Below are 27,317 nucleotides of genomic sequence, written 5' to 3' on the forward strand. Positions count from 1 at the left end.
GCCTGAGTCCCTTCAGTGGCCCGCCGAGTCAGGACCCACACGAGTCCTTGGGGGGCTCCGCCATGGCCCTGTGCCCCCACACCCGGCGTGCTCCTTTTCAGGAGGACTTCTGCGCGCACGTGGGCACGCCTGCTCTGCCCTTGGACTGCCCTGTTCCTCCTCGCGGACAGCCTGGACATCACATCATTCAAGAAGCCTTCCATGACCACCTCCCAATTCTCCCCAAAACACAGAGGCGGTCCCAAGGGCCTTCTCGGTGCCCGCAACCTCCGGGGGCCCTCTGCCACACAATCAATCCACTGGGAGGAAACAGGTTTGGTGGCTGTTGAGGGACAAGGATCCCGAGTCACACAGATCAAGGTGGGATTCAGGCGGCCGCACTTTGCAGCCCGTGCCTCATTTCCCCAGCTGTAAGGCGAGAATAATCCTCCATACAGAGCTCCTGGGTAAAGGTTTAGCGCCGAGCAGACACGGCTCCCGCGGAATCACTGCCGGCCGCAATTCTCAGCACCGTTATCACACACAACCCGCTGCGGTGAGCTGCCGGCCTCCAGCACGGGACGTCCGGTCCGACCCGGAGCCACTTCCTAAGCCACGCCCCGGATGTCCCGCCTGCGGTGGTGGGGGCTCCTCGCTTATTGGCCTCTCCAACCCAACATGGAGGCGCCCTACGCAACTTCAAGTGCCTGCTCTCCCCTAGCCAATCAGAGGAAAGATGCTGCTGGATCCCGCCTCTTTCAGGAGCACCATTGGCCAATCAGAGTACGCCGTAAAAGATGAGCGCGGAAAAGGTGAAACCAGCCGGCCCAATGGCAGCGTCTCAGAGTGTAGGCTCCGCCTCTCGGCGGACAGGCCGCTCAGCAAGGGAAGGAGAGGCAGCGCTTCAAGGTGGGTGCTCAGGGGTCAGCTGTTAGAAGCCGGACCTCGGCGGCGCGGCGTCGGGGGGTGAGTGCGGTGCTCTCGTCGGCCCCGTCGACTCTGCGCCAGGCTTCATCTCGGTCTGCTTACGACGCGCGGCCCGGGTGTCCTTCAGCGCGCCGCGAGCGGACCCGTGACCCGGCACCGTCAAGGCGCATGCCCCGCCCGCGTCTGTGGGGTCAGAGGTCACGGCGAAGGTCGGGCAGATGTTGGGCTAGGTGCCTGGCGCTGGAGTCAGCGGTCCTAAGAGATGGGCCCGAGACAAGTCACAGATCACGGGAAGGGCACTTTCGAGCTTCGGCCAGATGCCAAGCTCTGGGCATGTACACCTCCCTTCGTTCTCGTGGCCCCCATTCCACAGATGAGAAAACATGTCAGATGACCTCCCCCGCCCAAGGTCACTTGGCAGGCTAGGAGACCGGTCCAGAAGGACCTTGATGCTGGGGAAAAGAATTTGGTCGCGAGGGTTATTTAAGCCTTTAAAAGGGTTTCCAACGGGGGTGGACTGTGGGTGTGCAGGAGTTCCATACTGGTCCCACTCTCTCCACCCCTCAACCCCCACTGTGTGACTTTGGATAAGTCACTTAACATGGCTGAGCCTCAGCTTCTCTGTGTCTCTCACGAGGGATCCTTGTAAGGACCATATGACAGTGTGTGTGACCCCCTAGCCCAGTGCCTGACACAGTGGGCTGTCGGTGCTGGTGGCTGCTGGCCAGCTTGTTTGGGTCAGCTTTGGGGAGGATGAACAGGGGAGGGGAGAGGTGGGAGGCAGGAGCACCGATCGGGGAAGAGAGGAGGGATGGATTTTAAAGACTTCTTAGAAGGTGAGCTAGATGGAACTTGGGCCCACAGATACTCCCTAAATCTTAGCCTCGCTGAGCGGAGTCAGGTTTGGAGGGCTGAGAGGTGCCACACCTGGGAACAGGGAGGCCTTGTGTGCCTCTGACAGGAATGGGGGGAATAGGAGACCAGGTGACACATTGGGGTCAGGGCTCCCGCAGTGCCAGACTTCTTGCGGGGACAGGTCTGGGACCCACCCGTGTCTCCCTCCGTTTTCACGCCCGCAGATGCACTGCCTGACTACAGCTACGCTGCTTCGGGCCCTGGCCCAGGCCGCACGTGCAGGTAGGACCAGGGGAGCCTTTCTTGGGGCGCGGGGGGGGTCCAGCCTCCCGATGTGAGGCCGCCGCTGACAGCGTCATCCCCCTCCTTCCAGGGCACCCCAGTGGCCGGAGCCTCCACAGCAGCACGGTGGCAGCAACCTACAGTGAGTCCCGGGGCACCTTGAGCCTCATTCCTGATCAGGAATTTGCCAGAGGCAGGGGAGGAAGCCTGGGTTCTAGTCCTGGCTTTGCCAGAGGCTCCCCCTCTCTGAGCCTCCGTTTCTGCTCTGTCATGACGATCAAGTTTGAGTATGATTCATGGGGGCAGGGTCTGTCAGTTAGGGGGTGGGGAGCCTTCCCTGTGGCCACACAGGGGCATCTCAGAGCTACCCTGCGTGGCACAGGTGGGAGGGGGTGTGTTGGGGCAGGGGACTGCCAGGTGTGAGCCTTGGGTGTGCATCCTCCTCACCAGGACCCCACCACCCAAGCCCCTTCCAGCCCCCTTCAACTCCTGGGCTCAGATGGCTGCCCAGACACAGGGAAAGGTGGGCAAGGATTGGCCAGGGCCAGAGGCAGGCCTCTCCGAGCTTGCTGAGGTGGGAAGTTTTGGTGAGCGAACAGGCCCTTGGGGGGAGGTCCAGCTGGAAGGAAGACCAGGCCCTTTTTTTTTTTTTTTAATTTCTTTTTGAATGTTTATTTATTTTTGAGGGAGAGAAACAGAGCCGGAGTGGGGGGGGGGGGCAGAGAGAGAGGGGAGACACAGAATCCGAAGCAGGCTCCAGGCTCCGAGCTGTCAGCACAGAGCCCGACGCAGGGTCCGAACCTTTTCTCCTTGAGTCGGGTTCGTGGGGGACTTGGGCATGTGCGGCTGTGAGAAGCCCTATCACGACGGCCCCTCCGCTCACCTCCCCTGCAGAGTTCGTGAACATGCGGGAGACCTCGATGGACATGAAGTCGGTGACCGACCGGGCGGCTCAGACCCTGCTGTGGACTGAGCTCATCCGAGGTGGGCCCTGGGGGGAAGGGGCCGCACAGGCGGGGCGTGGGCACAGGTTGTTGGGGGAGGAGGGGCCCCCACCCACCACCACGCCCATGCTGCCCACAGGCCTGGGCATGACCCTGAGCTACCTGTTCCGGGAACCGGCCACCATTAACTACCCGTTCGAGAAGGGCCCGCTGAGCCCACGCTTCCGGGGGGAGCATGCACTGCGCCGCTACCCGTCCGGAGAAGAGCGCTGTATCGCCTGCAAGCTTTGTGAGGCCGTCTGCCCCGCCCAGGTGAGCCACTGCGGCCCCTGCCCTCGAGGAGGAGGCTGCAGCCTGTTGCGGAGAGGGGGAAGCTGGGCAGCCTGGGGCCCGAACTCTGGTCCCCCTGCTGGCTGTGTCCCCAGGGAAGCCCCTTTCCCTCTCTGAGTCCTGTTGCCGGGCCGGTTCAGCGTTAGTGAGTCATCGGAGGCAGGCTTGTGGCCCTGAGCGGGCCGCGTGACCCACGTGACACGACCCACGTGGGTCCCGCGCCTGGGGATCTGGTCAGCGGCGTGAAACCTGGGCTTGGGAGCCACGGGGCGGCCCCTGAAGGTCTCCGCTTTTGCCCTGAACACAGCAGCAGTCTCAGGAGCTGTGCACGTGTGCCTGTCACAGGGCCAGCCCTGAGGACACGCGTGCCGCAGCTGAGGCCCTCCCTGCCCCTGGTTGCTGCTCCTTGGAGCCCCCGGCCCCAAGTTCTGTTGGAGGGTCCCACATGGACCACCCAGAGGCGGGGGCTGTTAGTGTAGACACAGAAACATCAGCTGAGGCTCCTGGGCAGGCCCGTGGGCGTGCCCAGCTGGAGCCCCAGCGGGCACCGTGGTCACTCATCACCACACAGTGATCCCGCCCCCCCTGCCGAGGCTGCTCCAGGCCATGCGCGGTGGCCTCGATGTCTCTGATCCAGCCACCCCGGCGCACAGAGAAGGGTCCCCAAACAGCAGAGGTGGTAACAGTCACCGGGCAGTGAGCAGCGTCCACGGATCAGGCATTGTTCCAGCTCGTGACTTATCTTTACATCAATCTAGGATGCAGAGGTGATCATCCCTGTCTTTATAGACAGGGAAACTGAGGCACAAAGAAGCAAGGCTACCAGTCTAGGGTCCCACTGAATGTGGGCATTACACTGCTGGGGGGCACGTGAAGGCCTTTGGCACACCCTTGGAAGGTCCTTCGGGCTGTGGGAGGTTGGCCTTTTCCCTGCTGGCACAAAGCCGTACCCAGAAACTGAGGGTTAAAGACCTACCTTCGGGTCTGGGCTTTGAGCCTCACTTGCTGTGTGGCTTTGGGAAGCCCCTCAACCTCTCTGGGCCTGAATTTTCTCATCCCTTAAAGGGGGATAACCAGACATAAATGGGAGAGCTGTTCAGCGTGCAACCGACAGCCATTGGGCTAGTCCTGAGGACCCCTCTCCGGGCTACAGGCCCTGCAGTGAACTGAGTAGGCAACAGTCCTCCCCTCGTGGGACTTAGGTTCTCAGGCGGGAGATGGCGGCAGTTAACAAACAAGAAAAATGTCAGCCAGGGCACATGCTAGGCTGTGTGACGGGGGCCTCCTGGGAGGGGCGGCAGGGAAGGCACATCAGGCTGAAAGTGGGTGGCAGGACCTGTTCCGTGGCCCCAGAGCAACCCCTCCAGGACAGGGCAGACGGGACAGGAACGAAGGGTAAGGAGTGCCCCGTGCCCCTCTCCCAGGCCATCACCATTGAGGCCGAGCCGCGGGCCGACGGCAGCCGCCGGACCACGCGCTACGACATCGACATGACCAAGTGCATCTACTGCGGCTTCTGCCAGGAGGCTTGCCCCGTGGACGCCATCGTCGAGGTGAGTGGGCACGGGGTTGGGTGAGGCCGGGGCAGTGGCGCCTTGGAGCCACCTCACGTGGCCGCCCCGCCCCCGCCTGCAGGGCCCCAACTTTGAGTTCTCCACGGAGACACACGAGGAGCTGCTCTACAACAAGGAGAAACTGCTCAACAACGGGGACAAGTGGGAGGCCGAGATCGCCGCCAACATCCAGGCCGACTACCTGTACCGCTGACGCCCCCCGCGGCCCAATAAAGAAGCTCTGCCCTCCCGCACCGCCTCTGTCCTGAATCCCGGCCACGCCTGTGGACTCCTCCCCAAGACAGGTCCTTCAGAGGGGCCACCAGAGGTGGCCCGGCCTCCCTGTGGGACTCTATGGGCCCCTTTGGGGCTCCCTGTGGCTGTCAGCCCAGAGCGGCCCTGCTGCACACCCGTCTTCTGGGCGATGCCTCTAGGCTCGGCCTGGGGTCTGCTATTCCCATAATCCTGGGTGCCCACAGGGTCGGGGCTGGACCTGCCCTTGCCCGAGGGCCTCCCACGACTCCACCCTACGGATATGGAGCCTGCCAGAGCCTCAGGCAGAAGTACATCAACCGCAGAAACTCAGGCCGGGGCGTTGTCCTCCCTGGGGGCAGGGAGAGGCCTGCTGGGGGTGGTGGGTAACCGTCACAAGGAGGTGACACAGACCCCGCTGCGCCTGAGCTGGCCTTGTCTCACCTCCAGCCACATCCCCTTTCCTCCCCAAGTTCCCCAGGCCGGGCTGCCGGCTTGGCTTCTGCTTGCTCAGAACTTCCGGCTTCGCAATCCCGGCAGCGGCGTGGTTTCCCCGTGGGGCCACACGCTAGCCCCGTGTGGACAGAATCGTCAGAGACGGCTCCCTCGAACTCAGTGCCAGGGCCTGCGGAGGGACTTCAGTATATTCTCAGCTGTGAGCAGACAGCTCAGAGAGGTGAAGTGACCGGCTCAGAATCACACAGCATGCGTCCGATGAAAACTAACTCGGTCGGAGATCTGAGTCCCCCTCCTCCGTCATTTCCAAAAGTACTTTTTACAAAACACTAACCACCCGTGATGTTTCACGGAAAGAAGGGAGAGGAGGGTGTTCTGTGAACCAGTCAGTGCGGGAAATGCCCCAAGTGCCCTCTTTCTGTGATAGGCACCGCGTGTGACCACGTTCAAGGCTCTGAGAAGGCCTGTAGCAAAGAACCCCAGCCTTTCCCCAACTCGTTCCCCAGGACACCCCTTTTTCTCCTCACTGCTGCTAGCTGGGCCATCTGGTGCTGAGGTGGCCCAGGACCCGCTTGGGCCCCCACAGCCTAAGGAACAAGGTGCAGGGCTGAGGAGTGAGTGCGGGCCTGGAAGGGAAGACCGGCCCCCGGGAAGTGTCTGTGTGCCTAGCCCCCGGCCAGCCCCGGTGACTGTGGGATGCCGAGCTCTGCAGTAATGAGGCAGGCTTAAAACTCCTAAATCACCTCTAATTTCACTTTTCCCAGGTAGAACCAGCATTAGATGATTGTCACGGAGCCTATATTTGTACACAGAGAAACAGAACACTTCTAAAAATGGATCAGGGGGCGCCTGGGTGGCTCAGTGGATTGAGCGTCCAACTCTTGATTTCAGCTCAGGGTGCGATCCCGAGGTCACGGGGTCGAGCCCTGTGTCAGGCTCCGTGTTGAGCGTGAAGCCTGCTTGAGAGTCTGTCTCTGCCCCTCCCTCTCCCGCTCTCGTGCTCGCTCTCTAATTAAAAAAAAAAAAAAAAAAAAAATTAAAAATGAGTCAGGCTATCCAGCTCCTGACTGGATTCTTCCCCCTTCTGACTTGTCAGAAACTGCACGTGCGCGTGTGTGTGTGTGTGTGTGTGAGTGTGTGTGCAGCACCTCTAATGCCATTTTGTAACAGTGGGGTCCTGGTCTCCCCTGCACCAGGAGGTATTGACCTGAGGCCCCCATTGGTGCTGTTTGGTTGTGTTGAGGGGTCCTCCCCACCCTGGAAATAGACCTACAGTGCCCCAGGATGGGGGCCCCCACTTTTCAGAGGACACTGACCTTGGCCGTACTTTCCACCCCCCGCTCTGGGGCTCCATCTGCCCACCACTCCACCCCTCAGAGGACCTTGCCATGTGGGATTCAAGGATCACTAGAGTTGAGGGGCCCCTTGCACCTCCTGTCCCCGGTGGGTATGGTCCTGGCCCGTCCAAAGTGCAGGCAGCCGGGCAGGTGTGAACCTCAGCTCAGGGGTGCTGGGGCAGGACCAAAGTCTCCAGGGCGCCCCCAGCTGCAGGGGGGGGAGCGACAGCTAACATTGGGTGCGCCCAGCCCTGAGTGGAAGGACATAACATGGCCCGGCCCTCCATGTCCTGTTGCCATTGAGGAAAAAGGCCCAGAGAGGGTGAGCACCTACCCAAGGGCACAGAGCACTGGGCCTGGAGCTTAGATCCCTACCCCGGGTGGTCAGAGGCAGGAAGGTGGAAGGATCCGGTGCAACTGTGGTCTCATGAGAGGCGGCGGCGGTCCCGGAGGTGAGGGAGCGTGCGGGGGACACACGGCTCTTGGAGCCCGAACCTCAGCGTGTTGGGGTCCCTTCAGCCATAGGCCTCTAGGTGGGCGGGGGGGGGCGTCCCATGCCCTACCCCGGCCGCCTCCCCGCACCCCTGGCCACGTAGGCGTGCGCGGTCGGCGCCGGTCTGTGTCCGCGCTCTGGTCTCTGGGCCCCTCGGCACACTCCTCCAATGGTCCCCCAGGAAGTTAGGGCGGGCGGGGTCGCAGCCGGAGCCCGGCGACTCTCCCAGCGGCTCGCGGGACTCCGGGTGGGGACTGCGGGGCCCGGACGGGACGGGGCGGGGCGGGGCTTCCGTGGTCCCGCCCCTCGCGGCCCCGCCCGCCGGGGAAAGTGAGTTGCGTGGGCGCCGCGGCGGGGAGCGCAGTGCCGGGAGCGGAGCGCAGAGCCGAGGGGCGCCGCGTGCTGCTGGCCCGGGGGTGAGTGCCCCGGCAGGGGTCTGCAGGGCCCGCAGCCCCGTCTGCCACCCTCGCTTCGCCCTGCGCCCGGAAGGGGATCTTGGAACCCCCACCCAGCTGGATCAGTGGATGAGACTCAGTCTGCCGGCCCGCCCGCCGGGTGTCAGGCCTTGGTGGGGGCCACAGTGGCGAGGAGGAGGGGGGGGAAGAGAAGAGGAAGAGGAAGATGGGGAGTTAACAGCCACTAACTACTGAGCCCAACTCCGCTGGGCCTGGTGGCGCGCTGGTGGCGCTCAGAGCTTTCTCTGTGGCATCTTCCTCGGAGGGCGGGACCCATTCTACAGATGAGGAAATTAAGGCCCACCCAACTGCAAAGAGGGAGAGCTAGAGGCAAATAGGGTCACTCCAGCTCCAGAGCCTACTGGTCTGGAATAGAAGAGGCCTCAGGCCCTCCCCTCCAGTCCAGCTTTCATCTCTGGGTCAGGGGCTTAGAGGAGAGATCGGGGGGTTCCTGGAGTTGGCCTTGGCCTCAGTCCCTGAGGGACCAGAAGGAGGGGATATAGAGTGAGGAGAGGGCTGCAGTCTGGACCCTGAAGGCCACAGAACTGAGGAAACTTCATTTGCTCCATCAAAGGGACTGGGGTGGCCCCTGGCCTGGGTAGGGGCCAGGGAGGATGGGGGGAAGGGGTGAGCCAGTGGAGTCCTAAAATGTGGGGGAGGGGTCTGACCAGCTCCCTACACACCGGGCCCACCCCAGCTTGTCCTTGTCGCCGAGGGAATTGCCGAGGGTGAGGCCCTGTGAGTGAAGGGTGCAGCGTGGGGCCGCTGGACCCTTGGATCCCCAGACCTGGTTCCCTACAACCCTCCAGCCTTTCAGGGTGCTCAGGGCAGAGAACACATATTTCCTCTGAGCACATATTGTGCACTGGGACTTCCAGACCCGCAGCCCCAGGGCCGGGCTCCTGCCTGGCTCGGCCACCTGCTGACCACCTGATCCCAGACCTCAACTCTCCAAGTGCATTGACCCGTCTGTAAAACAGGCCTACGGGGTCCTCTCCCCCCAGGATTGCCGTTAGGCTCAAGAGGTAGTATGGGTAAACTCTCATTATTTTTACTCCCTACCCAGGTCCTGTCTCTCCTCGGGCTGGCCAAGTCCCATTTACCCAAAGAGGAAGTGAAAGTCCAGAGAGGGTGAGAGACTCCCCCAAGGTCACACAGCCAGTCACAGTTTGGGCGGGGCTCTGAACCCTGGTCCCTGGCCTTCTGGGGATGGAACCCAGCCCCTCCTGCCCACCCCTCCCTGTCCAGGGCCCAATGCTTCTGCGGCCTCGGGCTGCCTCTCAGCCTTTTCTCCTCTTCCAGGCTGGGGCCGGGGCTGCATTCCCTCATTAGACTGAAGTAACCCAGGCCCCGGGGGGCGGAAGTGACCAGCTGGGCTGGCCCCAACCGGCCCAGACAGCCGGCAGGGCCTTTGGTGCCAATTGGTCACCCTCTCAGTTGGGGACCTCACTCGTGTCTGTCCCCTTCCCCCACAGTTTGAGAGCTAAGGAGACTGAGTCCCACAGAGGGGAAGTGGCTGGCCCTGGGCCCCCAGAGCGGGGGCCATGGAGTCCTGGCTTGTGGGCCAGGGCATCTGCGGGGCCTCCTCCCTCGGCATTTGGGCAGGGCCCCGGCGGGCCCTTCCTGCCCGTGTCAGTTTCCAGTTTCATTTTGTGGATTTCGACACCTGGGAGGCTGTTCCGCCCCAGTGTAGACAGCAGCTGCCAAGCAGTCGGGGCCTCAGGGGCATGTCTGCCGCCAGGCATCTCGGGCCTCAGTGAGGGGAGCCGGCGGAGACCCCACCCCCTCAGCACACACCCAGATACCTCAGGGAGGGAGCAGGGCTCCAGCTGCCCGTGGGGACAGGCCCGACCTCAGTGCTGGGTGTTTGGGTCACGGATGGGCGCTCCCTGATGTAGGAGGACAAGGGCTCATGGCCAGCAAGGGCCGTGGCACTTGGGACGCCGGCTGCTGGAGGTGACCCTTGGCCTGGGGCGCCGAGGGTGATCAGGATCCCAGGTGAGGGCAGGCCACAGAGGAGGGACAGTGGGAGCAGAGGGCAAGTGTGAGAAGAGCCGGTGCCACCAGCGGTCAGGGGTGGGTGTCCGGGACAGCGCAGAGGCCGCTGGGAAAGAGCTGGAGTGAGGTCGGGCTGTGGCTCAGGCCGTGAGGTCGGTCCGCTCCCAGTTGCACGCTTATTTCCTGTGTGACCGCAGCACCCCTTTGAGGCTCCCAGGCCTCAGTCTCCCCGTCTGCCAGATGGGGTTGGTAGCGGGACCTTCCATGGATTGAGCCGCGGCGGACGGAATCCCTACTCGACGGGGAGCCGTCTGTGGTCCCCGCCGACTGAGCCCTCACCCCCTGCCCGTCCCACAGGACCATGGGCTCCATGTTCCGGAGCGAGGAGGTGGTGCTGGTGCAACTCTTCCTGCCCACCTCCGCTGCCTATACCTGCGTGAGCCAGCTTGGCGAGCTGGGTCTCGTGGAGTTCAGAGACGTGAGTGGGGCCGGACGCGCGTGGGGGCGGGGCTTGTCCTTAGGCATCCTAGATGGTGCGCCGCCACCCCCACACGGCCCCTGGCTGTGCCTGAATCCCAGCAGCCTCTGCCGTAGGTCCTCTGCTCCCTGAAAGGCCAGCCTTACGCACGGCTGAGGCCATCTCGCCTCCTGGGCCCCGTCACACCGTCCCCGGGGCACGCAGAGCCGTCTCCAGCTGGGCATCTGGAGGTTCACGGTGTCCTCACACCTTTCGGTGGGGGGAGGGGGAGGCAGCCATGGCCTGTAGAGAGCCAAGCCTGGGCCCTTGGGTGGGGACCTCCCCGGCCCCCTCCCCAGAAAACTGACGCCTCTGTGCGGCAACCACAGCTCAATGCCTCGGTGAGCGCCTTCCAGAGACGCTTCGTGGGGGATGTTCGACGCTGCGAAGAGTTGGAGAAAACCTTCTGTGAGTTGGCCCCGGGCCCACATCCCAGGCAGGCTTCCTGGGGGAGGTGCCAGTCGAGCTTGGCCTGAAAGGAAGAGTCCTGGTGCCCCAGGTGGAAGGCAGAGAAGAGAGGTCCAGGCCAGGCCCTGCAGAGCCGGGACAGGGCAGCTGGGGTCTGTGGGGGCGTTCTTGACAATGGGGCTTGCTTGGAAGAGGCCTCGAATACCGCCTGAGGGCCTAGGAATTCATCCAGTGGTTGCTGGGAGCCACCGTGGTTTCTAAGCAGGGGAGGGGCTCAGACAGAGCTTTCTTTGCTACAGATGGACTGGGGTGGGCAGAGGCCAGTATCCAGGAGCAGGTGCCCCAAGGAGCTGCTGCTTCTCTAACCCGGACAAGAGGGACCCCTGCCCTGGACCACCACTGTGGGGCCCAGGCCCTGGGCAGGGGCCGTGGCCAGGGCACTGGAGCGGGCAAGCAGCCCGCACAAGCTTGGGAGGAGATACAGGCTTGGCCTGGGGTTTTTCTGGGGGTCTTGGATCCAGTGAATCGATTAGCTGGTGGCCAGCGGAGTTTGGGGCGGCATCCGGGACCCCCTAGACATCAGGCAGCCCTCGGCTAACGGTGGCCACTAGCCGGTGTCGGCCCCCGGACGGCCTCCCCTGACCCCGACCCTCCGCGCCCAGTGTTCCTGCAGGAGGAGGTGCGGCGGGCCGGGCAGGTGCTGTCCCGGCCGGAGGGGAGGCTGCCCGCGCCCCCGCCCCGGGACCTGCTGCGCATCCAGGAGGAGACGGACCGCCTGGCGCAGGAGCTCCGGGACGTGCGGGGCAACCAGCAGTCCCTGCGGGTCCAGCTGCACCAGCTGCGGCTGCACGCTGCCGTGCTGGGCCAGGGCCACAGCCCGCCGGTCAGCTCCAGCCCGGGGAGGCGGGGAGGCTCGCGTGGGGCTGGGGGTGCCAGGCCCCCGTCCGGTCGCGGGGCTCATGCTGCCTCTCGGCTCCCAGTTGGCAGCCACCCACGCCGACGGGCCCTCGGAAAGGATCCCCCTGCTCCAGCCCCCGGGGGGCCCGCACCAGGACCTGAGAGTCAAGTGAGTAGGGGGCGCTTCAAGCGTCTCAGCCGGAGGCCCTGACTGACTCCTTGTCCGGCGCTCTCCTCGCCCACCCTCAGATTGCCCCCCGGCCTCCTCCTTCTGGCCCAGAATTTCCGTGGCTCGGGGCGGGTTCTCTTTTTTTAAAATGTTTATTTATTTTTGAGAGAGAGAGAGAAACAGAGTGTGGGTGGGGGAGGGGCAGAGAGCGAGGCAGACGCGGAATCCCAAGCAGGCCCAGGCTCCGAGCTGTCGGCACAGAGCCCGACGCGGGGCTCGGACTCACGGACCGTGAGATCACGACCTGAGCCGAAGTCGGACGCCCAACCGACCGGGCCACCCAGGCGCGCCGGGTTCTCCTCTTCTGGGCCCTGCCGGGGTGGGGAGGCTCCGGCCTTCTCCCTGGGAGCAGGGCACCCGTGCCTGGCAGACTGTCCCGAACAGGGGGCCTGGCCGGGGCTAGGTAGGGGGAAGCTGGGGCGGCCCCCGCCCAGCCCGGCCGGCCCGGCAGCTTTGTGGCAGGTGCCGTGGAGCCCTCCAAGGCCGCCGCCCTCGAACGCCTGCTCTGGAGGGCCTGTCGTGGCTTCCTTATCGCCAGCTTTCGGGAGACAGAACGGCAGCTAGAGGACCCCGTGACGGTGAGGGCCGGGGAGGCCCGGGCTGGGGGTGCGTCCCGGGCGGGGGGCCAGGACCGCAGGTACAGTGGGCCCCCCTCCCGCAGGGCGAGCCTTCGACGTGGATGACCTTCCTCATCTCCTACTGGGGCGAGCAGATAGGGCAGAAGATCCGCAAGATCACGGACTGGTGAGGTCTGGGGGGGGGGGAGGGGGGGCTGGGCGCCCACCGCGCTTGTGCCCAGGCCCCTGCCTGTCACCGCCCTGTCCCCCGCTCTGCCCCGTAACTTCCCGGTTAGACTCCGCCTCTGCCCAGCCGGAGCCCCCTGGGCCTCCCCTCACGTCACCCCTCCTCCCTGCCAGCTTCCACTGCCACATCTTTCCGTACGCGGAGCACGAGGAGGGCCGCCTCGGGGCCCTGCAGCAGGTGCAGCAGCAGAGCCACGAGCTGCAGGAGGTGGGCGCTGGGGGCCGGGCCGGACGCCCCGCCCGCCGCACCCCCGCTCCGCCTAACCCCCACCCCGCGCCGGCCGCAGGTCCTGGGGGAGACGGAACGCTTCCTGAGCCAGGTGCTGGCCCGCGTGCAGCAGCTGCTGCCGCCCTGGCAGGTGCAGATCCGCAAGATGAAGGCCGTGTACCTGGCCCTCAACCAGTGCAGCGTGAGCGCCACGCACAAGTGCCTCATCGCCGAGGGCTGGTGTGCCGCGCGCGACCTGCCCGCCCTACGGCAGGCGCTGCAGGACGGCTCGGTGAGTGCGGCGGGTCTCCCGCCGCCCCCTCTGCCAGGCAGGTGCCCGTTCCCGGCGCCGTGCCTTGGCCAGGCCCCCCCCTCCCCTTCCTCCGGAGAGGCTGCCCTGATGGCCTCGGCCATCCCGAGGTCGTAGAAGCCCTGGGACGGTCCAGAGCACCGTGGAGGCCAGCTCAACAGGCCCCGGCCCGGGGGATCTTGGGCCGTCGGAGGGAGCCTCGGGTTACGCATCCGTGAAATGGGTGTCACGGCCGTCTGCCGGCGCCCCGTCGGCTCTCACGTGTGGCGATGGGGCTCCCTCTCCTGGGTCAGCTCATCTCAGGCTCTCCCTGGATCTCCCGCGGCTGGGGCAGGTGGGGCTGGTCGACCTCTCTCACAGAGGGGAGGAGCGGTCCCGAGTCTCCCAGGCGCCTGCCCAGGGAGCCCCGCCTCTCCATCCGGGTCTGGCTGGGCGCGTCGAAGGGTCCCTGAAGGTCCCCGCCCTCGGTCTCATCCCTCTGTCTGTCCACCCGGTGCCCCAGAGCGAGGCAGGGGTGAGTGCCGTGGTTCACCGCATCCCCTGCCGGGACATGCCCCCCACGCTCATCCGCACCAACTGCTTCACGGCCAGCTTCCAAGGCATCGTGGACGCCTACGGCGTGGGTCGCTACCAGGAGGTCAATCCCGGTGAGAGCCGTGGAGCCCCGCGGTGTCTCCCCACTGGGCCCGTCCCGCCCTCTTAAGTTGAGAAGCACGCTCCCAGCATTCCGGGGTGGGGGTGGGGGTGGGGGTGGGGGGCAAGGGGAGGCCGCGTGGGAACTTTGTGTTTATCCCCAGCAAACCCCCTAGCGAGGCTTACGAGGGGTCCAGCGCGGGGCTGTGCAAAGAACAGGTTTTGCCGTAGAAACAGCTCAGGTTTGAGGTCCCGCTTAACTTGGCACATTTCGTCGTTTCTCTGAGCCTCACTTTTCACATCTGTAAAATGGGACGCATAGTTCGGCCCTCAGAGCGGTGCTGGGAAGGCTGCCCGTCGTCAGATCGCAGGGCAGCAGTCCTTGAGGCCAGAGTTAGCCGGCCCACTGATGCGCTTTTAGGCCGCACCGTGTTGGTGAGAAGCGTGAATTGGGGGCCGTCGGGCTCTCCCAGGAGCACACCCTGAGGTGGGGACTCAATCAAAGAGAGGTGCTCCTGGGAGAAACCAGTCAGGGACCGCAGGGGCAGGGGGGAAAACTGAGGGCTGGGGAGTCGGGGGGGCCACAGGGGGCTGGCTCTCCTCCCTCCCCAGGCCCTCTGCACTCCTGGGGCACCTGGTCTGTCACCTGCCTGGTTCTTCTCCCTCCAGACACGGCTCTCCCTGCAGCGGGCTGGCTGCAGTGTAGCCAGTGGCCCAGCGGCCCCCGTGTCACCGGGTGGGGACCACGGTGGGTCTCTGAGCCCAAAGAATGGGTGTAGGAGGTGAACCACGGTGGGGCCCGTTTTTGGAGAGGACTTAGTAATTGGCCAAGGAAGGGTCCTGCCTCACCCAGGGGGCTAGAGGCAGGGTGCCGGGACCCTCCCCGAGGTGGCCCAGGCAGGACGTGAGAATGGAACCATCGAGCGAACGGTGATCAGGGCCGCATGCAGTCCTTCGGGGCCTGCCGTCCCGCGGGGTCAGCATCCTGGAGCTCGACCTGGGCCCCTCCCGTCTCGCGTGCTCACAGCTCCTCCGTGTTAGCAGAGGCCAGTCCAGCTAGGGCAGCCTGACCACCAGGCGGCCAGTTGACAAAATGCCCCCAGCTCTCGGAGCAGTCACTTTGGGGGGGTATCAGTCCGCCGGGGCTGGTGCAGCAAAGCACACAGGTGGGGGCTTAAACCACGGGCACTTCTCGTCTCCCAGTCCAGAGGCTGGAAGTCCGAGATCCCCGTGTCCGCAGGGCCGCTTCCTTCTGACGGGGACTCCGTTCCAGGCCGACTTCTGTGCTTGGCTTGGAGACGGCCACCCTCACGTTTAAGCGGCACTCTCCCACGGAATGCGTCTGTGTCCGAATCCCCCCCGCCCCAATTTTTAAAGTCTATTTTGAAAGAGAGCGTGAGCATGAGCAGGCAAGGCGGAGAGGATCCCAAGCAGACTCCACGCTGTCAGCACAGAGCCGGACGCGGGGCTCAAGCTCACAAACCGCGACATCATGACTTGAGCCGAAATCCAGAGTCGGACGCTTAGCCGGCTGAGCCACCCAGGCGCCCCCAAGTTTCCCCCCTTTTATCGGGACGCCGTTCCTAGCGGGGTAGGGCCTGTTCTGCTGATCTCCTTTTCCCTTGATCACGTCTGTAGAGACCCTACCTCCAAATTAAGGCCACTTCCTGAGGGACTGGGGGTTAGGACTCCAGTGTATCGTTTTGGAAGGGACACGACTCCACTCCTCACAGGGATGTGCGTTGTGGTCCTCGTAACGCCCGTTAGGGGTCTTTCCCATTTCGCTGAAGGGAGAGTGAGACGTCAGAGGTTAAGCGACCAGCTGGGCCTTCTGGAACTTGCCATGTGTGGGTCAGGACTGCCACCGGGCTCTCTGTTCTTTCCGCGTGTATGCTTGTAGCTCTTTTAACAGCAGCAGGACCCGGTTTACATCGAGTGCTGCGGCCCACCAGTACTGCCCTGATAAACTCCTGGGCAGCAGCTCTACGAAGCAGCAGTATTGAACCTCCGGTTTATAGATGTCGGAACGGAGGTTCAGAGAGGTTAAGTCACTAGCCCACCGTCACACAGCCAGGGCTCTGGAACGCAGACACACGGCCTGGCGCCCCTGCCTCGCCAACACCCGTCCACGTTTCCTGGGGTCCCGGGGCCTGTCCCTGGGGGTCCTGGCTGACCGCCTGGCCCCTCTGCCCGCAGCACCCTACACCATCATCACCTTCCCCTTCCTCTTTGCCGTGATGTTCGGCGACGTGGGCCACGGGCTGCTCATGTTCCTCTTCGCCTTGGCCATGGTGCTCACGGAGAACCGGCCGGCCGTGAAGTCGGCGCAGAACGAGGTGAGGGCCGGCCTGGGGGGCCGGGTGGGTTGGGGGCCCGGGGCGGTCCCTCACGGCGCCCCCCCCACCCCCCATCCCCAGATCTGGCAGACCTTCTTCAGCGGCCGCTACCTGCTCCTGCTCATGGGCCTGTTCTCCGTCTACACCGGCTTCATTTACAACGAGTGCTTCAGCCGCGCCACTGCCATCTTCTCCTCCGGCTGGAGCGTGGCGGCCATGGCCACCCAGTCGGACTGGAGGTGAGGCCGGGCCGCGGCACCACAGCCCCCCCCCCCCGCCCCCCGCAGCCCCCCGCCCACCCCGTACTGTTGCCACAGTGACGCGTTCCTGGCCCAGCACCCGCTGCTCGCCCTGGACCCCAACGTCAGCGGCGTCTTCCTGGGACCCTACCCCTTCGGCATCGACCCCGTGAGTCCCTGCCACTTGCCACGCGGGCGGGGGGGGGGGCGGTGCGGGCAGGTGGGAGGGCCGGGCCGGGGCTCCTCCGCTAACCCTGACCCAACCTTGACCCTGACGTTAACCCTAACCCCCCGCCCCCGCCCTTCAGCCATGCTCACCGAGCCCCTCCCGAGTGCCGGGCCTGGTGCCGGGTACAGGAGGCGCGGGGGTCCGGAAGGACGAGGGGCCCCCCTCGCTTCAGAAAGGGGAGAAGCGTATGGTAGTAAGGGCGGCCCTCGGCTTGCTCTTGGCCTGCTGCGCCGGGCACCGTTCCGTGCCCTTGATGTGATGTGATGGGATACTTAGCCCCGTCAGCACCGTCCCCATTTCACAGATGAGGAAGCAGAGGCACAGGAGATCACAGGCTCAGTGTCCCCTAGCTAGGAAGAGCTGGGGTCTGGGCCATTCCCCTCTGCTGCCCCACAGCGGGCAGGTGGGCCACAGATGTGCCGAGGCCCCACGGGGGCAGACGGGCCGCTGAGGGACTCGGGCGGGGAGCCCCCCCCCCCCCCCCCCCGCGTGACACCCGTCCCTCCTGCCACCCCAGATCTGGAGCCTGGCCGTCAACCACCTGAGCTTCCTCAACTCCTTCAAGATGAAGATGTCCGTCATCCTAGGGGTCACCCACATGACCTTCGGGGTGGTCCTGGGAGTCTTCAACCACGTGTGAGGGCCCGGGCTCCGGGGGACACCGGGGCAGGCGGGGCCGGGGCGGCCCGGTGGGTGACCCGGCGACCCCGCCCTTCTCCCGGCGCAGGCACTTCGGCCAGTGGCACCGGCTGCTCCTAGAGACCCTGCCGGAGCTGGTCTTCCTGCTGGGGCTGTTCGGCTACCTGGTCTTCCTCATCGTCTACAAGTGGCTGCAAGACTACGCCGCCAGGGCCGCCTCGGCCCCCAGCATCCTCATCCACTTCATCAACATGTTCCTCTTCTCCCGCAGCCCCACCAGCCAGCCCCTCTTCCACGGGCAGGTGCGCAGGCGCGGGGGTGCCGGCCCACACCCACTACGGGGCCACTCGGGGCCTCGTCTGAGAATCGGGGACGCGAGTCCGACCTCCCTCCTCCGGGGAGCCGGGGAGGTGGAAGGAGGGCCGGCGCAGCGGGTGCTGGAAGCTTCCCCCCTCCGAGGACTCCTTGCGGAGCCACGTCCCCCGGGGAGGGGCCGGCCGCAGGCTCTCTGGGCCCGGGCTGGGTGCGCGGCGCGGCTCAGGGAGGGCCGGTGACTGGGACCCCCTCCCCCGCAGGAAGCGGTGCAGTCAGCACTGGTGATCCTGGCCCTGGTCACGGTGCCCGTCCTGCTGCTCGGCACCCCGCTGTTCCTGCACCGGCGGCACCGCAGCCGCTCGCAGAGGGGGCCCGCTGGCCGACAGCCGGTAGGGGGCGCGGGGGGGGGGGTTGCCGGGAGGTTTGGCCCCACCCCGGCCTCCTCTCGGCCTCCGAGGGGCTGCGAGCGGGCGGCGGCAGCGGCCCGGGCCCCGTCCCTGCTCATGCCACCTGCTCCCCACCCCCAGGATGAGGACAAGTCAGGGATTCTGGACTCCTCCGAGGCATCCGTGGCCGGCTGGGGCCCTGATGAGGAGAAAGCGGGGTGCCCGGAGGACGGAGAGGAGGCCGAGGTGGGTGTGGTCGCCCCGGGTGTGCGTGTGGGGTGCCGGCCGCCGCCCGGCCCGCCCCTCACAGCTGCCCGCCCCTCAGTTTGTCCTGTCCGAGGTGTTGATGCACCAGGCCATCCACACCATCGAGTTCTGCCTGGGCTGCATCTCCAACACGGCCTCTTACCTGCGCCTCTGGGCCTTGAGCTTGGCCCACGCCCGTGAGTGACCCGGTCGCGGCGGGAGGGCTGGCCGGCCGCAGCTCGAGTCCTGGCTGCCTCTGACGCTCAGAGCTGCTGGCTGGGTGGCCTGGGCGGGTCACTTCTCCGGGCCTCGGTGTCCCCTCTGTAAAGGGAGGATGTTGGAGGAGATCCCCCACCGGCTCCACAGGAAGGCGGGCTGCCGCGGGGGGCTGGGCGGGCACCCCTTGGCCCTGGCCTCCACTGCTGCCTCCCCGACCCCCCAGAGCTGTCGGAGGTCCTGTGGGCCATGGTGATGCGCTCGGGCCTGGGCCTGGGCCGCAAGTTGGGCGTGGCAGCCGTGGCACTGGTCCCCGTCTTCGCCGCCTTCGCCGTGTTGACCGTGGCTATCCTGCTGGTGATGGAGGGGCTCTCGGCCTTCCTGCACGCGCTGCGGCTGCACTGGTGAGCGGCCCGCCTGGCCGGCCCGGGGTGGGGGGGGCGCAGCGCGAGGGCCAGGGCCTTCCCCTCACCGGCTCTCCCCTGCTCACCCCCAGGGTGGAGTTTCAGAACAAGTTCTACTCAGGCACTGGCTACAAGCTGAGCCCCTTCACCTTCGCTTCAGAGGAGGGCTAGTGTCTGTCTGTGGCCGCACCCCGGTCCCTGCCCTTAGCTCCGGAGACAAGAAATAAAGATGTAGGGCTGGGAACTGCGTGTCAGTCCTGTCTGCGGTGCCGGGGGCTGGGCAGGCAGGGCCGGGCTCTGGGCATGTGCCGGTCCCACCCCCACGGGACTCCCGGTGTCGTGGGCCCCGCACCCTGCTTTATGCTGGTCTCCCTCGTCCCCTCCTTTGCAGCTGAGGTTGGTGCAGGGTACGGCGGGGTGGGAGGCCCTGGTGTGGGATCTAGAGCCTTGAGAAGTTGGGGAGAGGCCCCACGGCACATCTGCAGTAATCCCAGAGCCTTGGGGTGAAGTAGGGGCAGAACTAGGACCCAGGAGAGATGTTTCTAGCACATTCTAGTTCCGAATGAGTGTCTTACCAGGCTGAGCTGGTGGGGAGTGAGCTCCTCATCCACGGGATGCGCAAACTGGCTGTGAGAGAACGTTCCGGATACTCTGGGCATGAAGGGTGATGTCTGGCACAGATGGGCCAATACTTCCACGCCCTGGTGCCAGCCCCACCCCAGGCACTCACGATGGTCCAAAGCGAGGACACACACACACACACACACACGCACACGCACGCACACATTCCACACGGGGCAGTGATTACATACATACACACGCCACCATCCTGCAGAGAAGGGCTGAGGCTGAACTGGCCTCCGGGCCCCACCGCCCCTTCAGGGGAGGTTGTGGTCTCTCCCATCCCTCCCTGGGTGACCGGTCCTGTTCCCCTGAGGCCATCCTCCGGCTGGTGGGGTGGATGATGGCATTTCACATGTCTTTCTGGCCTGGGTCCCCCCACCGGCTAGAAGGCAGCACCGGTGCTTCTCAGAGGCCTTGCTTGCTCGGGCCGAAGAGCTGCAAAGTGGTTCTTCCGGCAGGAGGCCCCGGGAACAAAGGCCGCTTTGAGGCCAGCGAGGCCCTGGGCACAGCAAGCCGGGTGGCCTGGCGCTCATCTGGCCAGCTGCTGGGAGGAGCCCGTCCCCTGGGTCCAGGACTGCCCTGCTCGGAGTCCCCAGACGCGGTGGGGAGGGTGTGGCTGGCGGGGCCACAGGGCAGAGCCTGGGTGGGCACAGGAAGGAGGGGGGAGCATCGCTCTGGGTGAGAGCTTACGCAGGCGTGAGGGACCGTTTATTGCTCAGATACCAAAACACATTCACCTGGTTAAAATTTTAAATGTCTAGAAGGGTGAATCGTGGAAAATGTCCCTCCTGCCTTGGCCAAGCAACCGTTCAGTTTCCTCCGGGATACACCATTGCTTCCAGTTTCTACATCCTTCTAGGGGTCTTTACGGGGATGGGGGTGGGTTGGGAGCCTTGCCTGACACTTAGGACACGCCCAAGGGTGACAGTGAGCAGTTTGTATGCTTTTATTGTTTGTATAGTACAATCTCTGGTAGCAGAAACGTGTGCACAAAGTAACAATTCAAATAAGAGTTCAGACTAAAAAAAATCATCCCAAAGGACATTTAATATATATGGGTGTCACAGGCCTACTGCATCCACACCCCCACATTCCGTATACTGGCTGCTCTTTCCCACCAGAATGACCCGTCAGGGACCCGGGGGGGCAGCGAGGGCGGGGGCACCTGGCCGAGGGCCGAAGCCGGGCCTCCGGCGCCCCACGGCCCCCAGCAGAGGGAGCCCCCGGGCAGGACGATGCCAGGGCAGCCAGCCCGGTCACAGGATCCCCGAGCAGAGGCAGAGGAGGAAGAGAAAAGCTGCAGACGTTCGGGCCAAACCCCGCTTTCCACGGGGAAGGCAGCCGGGAGGCGCGTGTGTCCCCAGGACCCCACACTGCTCCTCGGCCGGCCGTGGGCTCTGTGTGGGCCACAGCCGCCTGCCCGCCCCGAAGCCGGGGTCAGAGAAGCACATTCAGTTACGGAGGAGAGCAGGGCGGGGGAAGCGCCCGGTTAGGGGGCGACGCGCCGGCCTGACCGGTCCCCGGGGGCTACGGTCACGGGACGCAGACAACGGCTCACCCCCCTCCCGAGCCGTCTGCGGTCTCGTGCATCCGCCACGTGGACCAGAAGGTGAAGGAGCAGCTTCGGAGACTCGCGGCCGGGCCGCAGAGCGACGTCACAGTCTGGCCCGGCTGACGGGCCGCCCTCGGGAGCGAGCGGCGTCTACACACATCGTTCACTACCCCAGAGAGCCTGGCTGCCGTGCTCACAGCCGTTAATTCACATCCTTGAAAAAACCAACGTTAACCAAAAAAAGTACCCGCAGGAACACGGTTCACTCTTGCTGTCTGCCATATCTGACTGAAACTTCAGGCCCCGGACACAAGATGCCTTGCCTAGATTAAAAGGATTCTGAGATATTGCACTATTGTACTATATTTCTGCTTCCCGATCTCATCGCAGAGTCCTAGTGAAATCGTAAACAAGATATGAAATAAATGTTACTCAGTTTTAATACAGTCTTTCGTATCATACACATCTGTGTTGGGCAGCGAGACATCCGAGCCTTCGTGCCGCAGGTACGGCAGTCGGAGCACCGAGGGCCCCTCTGGCTCGGCCGCCCCTGCACGGTCCAGGGATGAAGCCGCTGGCGCCTCCCACACTCACACCCCAAGCTTCCTCTTCTGGTCGAAATAGGCATCGAACCTTGCCTGGGCATAGTCCTAGGAGACACAAGGAAGGGCAGGCTCACCAAGGACTCCCGCCCAGAGCCGCCCACGTCCCGCACCCCACCCCCCCCCCCCGCCCCCGCAGGGCAGGGCCCCAACCACCAAGGGCACAGAACAGAACAGCTCCGGCTGCCGCAGGCTGTCCGGGAGCCCAGGCACCAAGCTCAGTCACCCTGGCCACCCTGGCCCTGAAATCCAGACGGGACCCCCGCCTACGTATTTGTGCGCTGCCACGGCGTGCCATCTTGTCGACCGGAACGCTGCAGACGACGATGCAAACAAAGGCTCCCCTCTCAAAGGAAAAGGTCCCAGGGGTGTCAGGAAGCAGAGGACAGAGGTGCAAGAAAGGACGCACCATGGGTTTTCTGGAACCCCCTACGGCATGATTACTGCCCAGAATGAGAGAGGGAAGTAAGAAAAGCTGGTCTCGCGTTCTGGGCATTCGAGAACGAGAACGGTCAAGCCACCGTGTGTCTCTGGGCCTGCTCCCCCATCCATCCGTCGGGGTGGACGACGCGATCTCTTAAGCACCTGCTCCAAACTGAAAAGCGTGTGACGCTAACTGCCGGAAGATCACAGCATCGCTGTTCACAATTCGGTGTTGGGTGTAGCTTCTATGCCACAAAAATTAACTCCTTCACGCACACGGTTGGACACTTTTCACAAACGCATACATCGAGTTCAGCAGCACCACCACAGTTACGATAAAGAATATTCCGGCACCTCGAGTTTCCACGGGTCCCACCCCGCCGCCTGGCCACAGGCAGCCTCTGAACCGATTTCGATCGGTACGGATTGCTAACAGAAAGCTTTTCCATAAATGGAGTCACCCGGTCTGTACCCTTTTGCCTGGCTTGTTTCACTCAGCGTAACGTTTCTGGGATTCATCCGTGCTGTGGTGAGCATCTGGGTCCATTCTGGCTTACTGCGGGGTACTTCTCCGTCATCTGGACCTCACGCGGCACATTTATCCGTTCATCCGATCGGCAGGGTATTTCCATTTCAGGGCTATCACACAGAAAGCTGCTGTGAGCATCCGAACCCAAGTCCTGGCGTGGATGTATGCCTTCACGTCTCCTGGATCCGTGATGCCACAGTAGACTACTGGGCCGTACGGTAAACGTGTGGCCGGACTGTCTTCCAGACCGGCCGGACCCTCTCACCAGCCCCCTCGGCAACGTATGCCCGTTCCGGCTGCTGCACGTTCCTGCGAACGTCCGATATTGTCAGGGTCTTAAAGTTTTAGCCACCATCACAGGTGGGTGGGGAATCACACTGAAGATTTGATTTGCATCTCTTTTTATGACTAATTACAGCATGCAGACAAAGAGATGCGTACTGGCCGTTTGTTTCTCTTCTGTGCAGCGTCCCAACCTTTTGCCTGTTTATAAAGGAGGTTTGGTTTCTTGCCAAGTTGTGAGTTCTTCCTATATTCTAAATACAAGTCCTGGTCAGATACAAATTTGCAACATCTTCTCCTGTTTGTGCTTGCCTTTTTATTTTCTTAAGGATGTCATTCAAAGAGCCAAAGTTTTTCATTTTGATTAAGCCCAACTTACTTTTATGGTCAGTGCTTTATGTAACCTAAGAGATCTCTGCCTCGGTCAGGAAGCTTCTCTCTTGTGTTTTCCAGACACGTGGTGGTCTGAGCTTTTACATTTAGGTCTCTTCTCTCTTTCAAGTTAACTTTTGTGTATGGCAGGAGTTCAAGGTTCAGTATTTTTTCCATATGGCTATTTAGTTGTTCCCACATCAGTTTTGAAAACATAAGCCTTTCTTTCCCCCAATGAATTATTGCGGCCCTTCTGTTGAATACTGGTTGGCTCTACGTGTGAGTCTATTTCTGGGCAGTGGACTCTGCTCCATTTGACTGACGTCCGTCTTTCCACCAATGCCACGCTGTGTCGATACATCTCGAGATCAGGCAGAATGAGTCTTCCGACTTGGTTCCTTAGTTTTAGTTTCACATACATTTTAGAATCAGCTTATCGGTTTCTGCCAAAAAGCCTGTGGGGGTTTTGACTGGGATCGTGGAGACTCTGGAGATCGGTTTGGGAAGAACAGACTCTTAATACTGAGTCTTCTGAAGCCATGAATGTGGTCTCTGTCTCCATTTAGGCTCTCTTAGCAATGTTCTACAGCTCTCAGTACACAGGTCATGCACATATTTTAAAAACCTTATCCCTAAGTATTTCATACTTTTATGCCATTGTCAATATAGTGAAATTTCATCTGTAACTATTTCTACCATATAGGAATGCAGCTGGTTTTTATACACTGCCCTTGTATCCTGTGACCTCAGTAAACTCCCTGCATAGTTCAGCTTTTCTATTGATTCTTTTATATTTACTCATGTACATGATCATGTCACCTATAAAATAAAGGCAGTTTTTCTTCTTCCTTTCTGATTATGAATTCAATTTATTGAATAAATATATGGTCATTTGTTATGTCAGTTTTGGTAATTTGTATCTTCTAAGACATTTGCACGTGCACACTGTCGATCTGTTGGCATGAGGTTATTCATAATATTCTCTTACCCTTTTTAGCATCCATAGGATCTGTAGTGATGTCTTCTTTATACCTGGTATCAGTCATGTGTCTTCTCTTACTTGCTCAGTATAGCCAAAAGTTTATAAATATTATTGAACTTTTCAAAGAACCAACTTTTGGTTTCACTGACCTTCTCTCTTTTTTTTTTTTCCCATTCATTTTCTATTTCAACAATTTCTGCTTTTATTTTTATTTAGTTCTGCTGACTTTGGGCTTAAGCTTGTTTTTCTCCTTCTAGCTTCTTAAGGTCACTGGTTTGAAAACTTTCTTATCTAATACAAATGTGTAACCTTCCAAGCCACAAGTTTTTAAACACTACTCGAACTACATCTCACAAATTCTGATATACTGTGTTCCCTTATAATTTTCTTTGAAATATTTTGTTTCATTTCTTCTTTGATCCAGGGCTTATTTAGATGTACTGTTTAATTTCCAAATAACTAAGAAGTTTCAAGATTTTGTTGTTGTTGATATCCTATTAAATTCCACCAGGGTCAGAGTATATTCTCTGCATTTCAATTCTTTTCCACTTGAGACCTATTTTCTAATGCTCAGCATATGGTCCATCTTGATGAACATTCCATATTCAATGGGCAAGAATGTACCTTCTGCGGTGGGCATCAGTTACGTCACGCCGGGAGAGTGCTGTCCACTCCTCCGTCCCTCCTGCTGCTGTGTTTCTGGCTCTGCTGTCACCAAGGGAGGGGGAGGTCTGCTCTGTGGGTCCGCCTCTCTCTCCATCAGTTTTCTCAGGTTTTGCTTTACGTCTTTTGAAGCAAGAAAGGTATGGACGCATTCACGATTTTCTTAATGTCTTCTAGATCAATTGATTCTTTTATTATTACAAAATTATTCTTTATCTCTGGTAGTATTTTTTTGATGTCTACTTTGCCTTACAATAATCACTTGACCGTGACCAAATCTGCTTCAAAACTCCACATTCCCCTTCTCTGGCCTGAGACCACCTGTGCAGCACCAACCCTTCCGCCTCGTACAGGACTAGGGGATCAGAGAACTAGTCACTCCCACCTCCTGTCTCAAAGCAAGGTGCTCACTAGAGACTTTACATGCCCCTGCCCTGGAACACGCTCCCAACACTCACCATGGGGCAACAGAGGGCTTAACTCGAGGTTAAAACTGTCTATGTCGGGGCGCCTGGGTGGCGCAGTCGGTTAAGCATCCGACTTCAGCCAGGTCACGATCTCGCGGTCTGTGAGTTTGAGCCCCGCGTCGGGCTCTGGGCTGATGGCTCGGAGCCTGGAGCCTGTTTCCGATTCTGTGTCTCCCTCTCTCTCTGCCCCTCCCCCGTTCATGCTCGGTCTCTCTCTGTCCCAAAAATAAATAAAAACGTTGAAAAAAAAAAATTAAAACAAAAACAAAAACAAAAACAAAAACTGTCTATGTGAAGGACGCTTCCTAAAGTTTGAAGAAAATGACAGCCTGGCTTGTCAAACTTGCCTGCAGCAACCAGGACGGCTCATTGAGTCAGCACCAGCCGCCCGCACGACGTGGGGTGCTGCAGGCCGGGGAACGGAGCCGTGACAGCTGAGGAAAACACAGAGGCAGACCCCATCGTGTTCCTTCACTCGCTGTCCCCTGCGTCCGAAGGGACTGAGGTCAAGGGCTGGACCTCCAGGGTCCGATTTCTACATCCCCCAGGCGAACCACAGGACCACACAGCACTTCTCTGGAGCAGGGAAGGCCTGGCCTGCTGGTCACCTGCCTTTGCAGATGCGGAGCCAGTGAGAGTGGGTTAAATTATGCAGCCTTTAACCCTCAGCTTCCTGGGCTGAGCCTGCCGGGTCGCCTCATTCACAACTTGCGGGGGCACAGGGAGCCCTCTGCAAAGAGCGGTCATTTACCACCAAGCATTCACAGACATCGTTAACAATTTTCTTTCTGAGAATAGAAGAGAAAACCACCCCCAAAACATACCATGTACCCAAATTCAATGGAAGAAATCTTGGCCTGTACGATGGACCAAAGTCCCCAGAAGAAATGGGACGCAAGGGCAAACCTGTAATTACAAGAGCAGGAGACGCACGTGAGACGGGCGGCACCAGCCACAGGCCCGATGACGGGATTTCCTGCAGGTGGGCGTTTTACCTCCCCTGGATGCAAACTGGGTCTGCCCTGGCCAGCTCGGTGGGATTACACGCCACAGGGAGCGAGCAGCTGGGAGCACGGCTGCCGGCTCCGCCCACCTCTGGCTGGGGGCGGGTGGACTTGCCGAGTGGGACAGCGACAGTCACACAGTCACGGGACTCAACGGGGGCCCTGGGGGCCACGGAGGCAGGCACGGGCTACGCTGGGAAAGAAACGCTCTCTGCTACACGTGTGAGCCCACGGCACCAGCAACCCTCAGGGCGCATTGTGCAGCAAGAGGGGGAAAATGCAGGCCTCTGCATAACTCACCACCCTTCCTGGAGCTGGATGCCGCCCCACCCTCACCCCTGCCCTCGCAGCACAGCGGTGAAACAGAGGAGGTGTGACAGTCCCCATCTCTACGCTGCACCATGGCCTCGGTCACCGTGAACCCACACACGTGCCCCCTCACAACAGTGCCTGTGGGCTTCACTGAATGCTCTAGTATCCTCCTCACCCCTGCTTGTACTCCCTGACCCTCTACATGTCCCTTGGGACTCCCCTTCCTGTCTGGCTCTCCATTTTTCTATTTTCTATCCATTCCCGAACCAGAGAGGGAAGCTCCGTGCTGCAGGGGGAGCCCCGGGGACGGCAGGGCTGGCCACATGCTCAGCAACAGGGGTGTGGACACTTCTGAAGACCAGGATCTGGAAGACATGATCTGTGCTAAGTGGGCTGGACAGAACAAGGTGGGTCAGAGGTACGGAGACATTTTTAGCAAGAATCTCCTGTTGTAACAGACCCCAAAGGATGGGAGTAACTCAAGCCTCCAGACTTGGGAGATGAGTGTGTATGATACACAGGGGTCTGAACCTTTACAAAATCCAGAAGTTTCTCAGCCCTGCTTTGAGAGCTGCTGAAACAAAGTTAAACAAGCAAGACTCAGAACCAATGCTCACAATCTGTCATTA

The 27,317-nt window shown here is 61.6% G+C and overlaps 3 protein-coding genes and 1 long non-coding RNA gene across 11 annotated transcripts in view; 2 read left to right on the plus strand and 2 right to left on the minus strand.

The window, feature by feature from the left end:
* The first annotated feature begins 836 nt into the window (after positions 1–836).
* NDUFS8 (NADH:ubiquinone oxidoreductase core subunit S8) lies at positions 837–5,121 on the plus strand. Of its 2 annotated transcripts, none has more exons than XM_047071639.1 (7): positions 837–888; positions 1,986–2,043; positions 2,135–2,185; positions 2,938–3,027; positions 3,127–3,299; positions 4,742–4,870; positions 4,953–5,121. In XM_047071639.1, exons 2-7 carry the CDS (start codon positions 1,986–1,988, stop codon positions 5,082–5,084), a joined length of 633 nt encoding a protein of 210 aa, XP_046927595.1. In that variant the 5' UTR covers positions 837–888; the 3' UTR covers positions 5,085–5,121. The 2 variants fall into 2 exon arrangements, with proteins under 2 accessions (XP_046927595.1, XP_046927596.1); XM_047071640.1 differs by lacking the exon at positions 837–888 and adding an exon at positions 925–945.
* A 1,238-nt stretch (positions 5,122–6,359) lies between these two features.
* On the minus strand, positions 6,360–7,649 carry LOC124505640 (uncharacterized). Its single transcript, XR_006960697.1, has 2 exons — positions 7,250–7,649; positions 6,360–6,586 (listed from the first exon to the last, which is right to left on the minus strand). It is a non-coding gene; the product is annotated as an uncharacterized LOC124505640 (long non-coding RNA).
* A 108-nt stretch (positions 7,650–7,757) lies between these two features.
* On the plus strand, positions 7,758–19,120 carry TCIRG1 (T cell immune regulator 1, ATPase H+ transporting V0 subunit a3). Of its 5 annotated transcripts, XM_047070045.1 has the most exons (21): positions 7,803–7,824; positions 8,930–8,994; positions 10,219–10,339; positions 10,708–10,786; positions 11,449–11,669; positions 11,767–11,852; positions 12,364–12,490; positions 12,574–12,656; positions 12,830–12,923; positions 13,003–13,215; positions 13,736–13,880; positions 16,063–16,202; positions 16,284–16,441; positions 16,520–16,610; positions 17,188–17,306; positions 17,398–17,611; positions 17,885–18,013; positions 18,152–18,256; positions 18,336–18,453; positions 18,699–18,876; positions 18,969–19,120. In XM_047070045.1, the coding sequence occupies exons 3-21, from the start codon at positions 10,223–10,225 to the stop codon at positions 19,045–19,047; spliced, it is 2,496 nt and encodes an 831-aa protein (XP_046926001.1). In that variant the 5' UTR covers positions 7,803–7,824; positions 8,930–8,994; positions 10,219–10,222; the 3' UTR covers positions 19,048–19,120. The 5 variants fall into 5 exon arrangements, with proteins under 5 accessions (XP_046926004.1, XP_046926001.1, XP_046926005.1 ...); XM_047070048.1 differs by lacking the exon at positions 8,930–8,994 and having other exon boundaries at positions 7,758–7,824; XM_047070049.1 differs by lacking the exon at positions 17,188–17,306 and having other exon boundaries at positions 16,539–16,610.
* A 2,349-nt stretch (positions 19,121–21,469) lies between these two features.
* Positions 21,470–27,317, minus strand: part of CHKA (choline kinase alpha) — a 61,939-nt gene continuing 56,091 nt past the window's right edge. For 2 of the 3 annotated variants that reach the window (XM_047070051.1, XM_047070050.1), the window contains 2 exons: positions 26,197–26,278; positions 21,470–21,702 (listed from right to left, as the gene is read on the minus strand). In XM_047070051.1, coding sequence (XP_046926007.1) covers positions 21,643–21,702; positions 26,197–26,278 — 142 coding nt within the window. In that variant the 3' untranslated portion in view covers positions 21,470–21,642. The remainder of the gene's footprint in view (positions 21,703–26,196; positions 26,279–27,317) is intronic. The other variant, XM_047070053.1, reaches the window with a different exon arrangement.

The sequence above is a fragment of the Lynx rufus genome, unplaced genomic scaffold (assembly GCF_022079265.1).
Source record: "Lynx rufus isolate CCGP_SWC_20201006 ecotype Redwood Valley unplaced genomic scaffold, mLynRuf1.p SCAF_9, whole genome shotgun sequence".
Lineage (NCBI taxonomy): Eukaryota > Metazoa > Chordata > Mammalia > Carnivora > Felidae > Lynx > Lynx rufus.

What these genes read in the sequence shown, in the direction of transcription:
- TCIRG1 (XM_047070048.1), top strand. Translation starts at nt 10,223, where the DNA reads ATGGGCTCCATGTTCCGGAGCGAGGAGGTGGTGCTGGTGCAACTCTTC. An exon ending in AGCTAGAGGACCCCGTGACG is followed by an intron (nt 12,491 to 12,573) that starts GTGAGGGCCGGG and finishes CCCCTCCCGCAG; the next exon opens with GGCGAGCCTTCGACGTGGAT. An exon ending in AGGACGGAGAGGAGGCCGAG is followed by an intron (nt 18,257 to 18,335) that starts GTGGGTGTGGTC and finishes CCCGCCCCTCAG; the next exon opens with TTTGTCCTGTCCGAGGTGTT.
- NDUFS8 (XM_047071639.1), top strand. Translation starts at nt 1,986, where the DNA reads ATGCACTGCCTGACTACAGCTACGCTGCTTCGGGCCCTGGCCCAGGCC. An exon ending in GTGGACTGAGCTCATCCGAG is followed by an intron (nt 3,028 to 3,126) that starts GTGGGCCCTGGG and finishes TGCTGCCCACAG; the next exon opens with GCCTGGGCATGACCCTGAGC. An exon ending in CCGTGGACGCCATCGTCGAG is followed by an intron (nt 4,871 to 4,952) that starts GTGAGTGGGCAC and finishes CCCCGCCTGCAG; the next exon opens with GGCCCCAACTTTGAGTTCTC.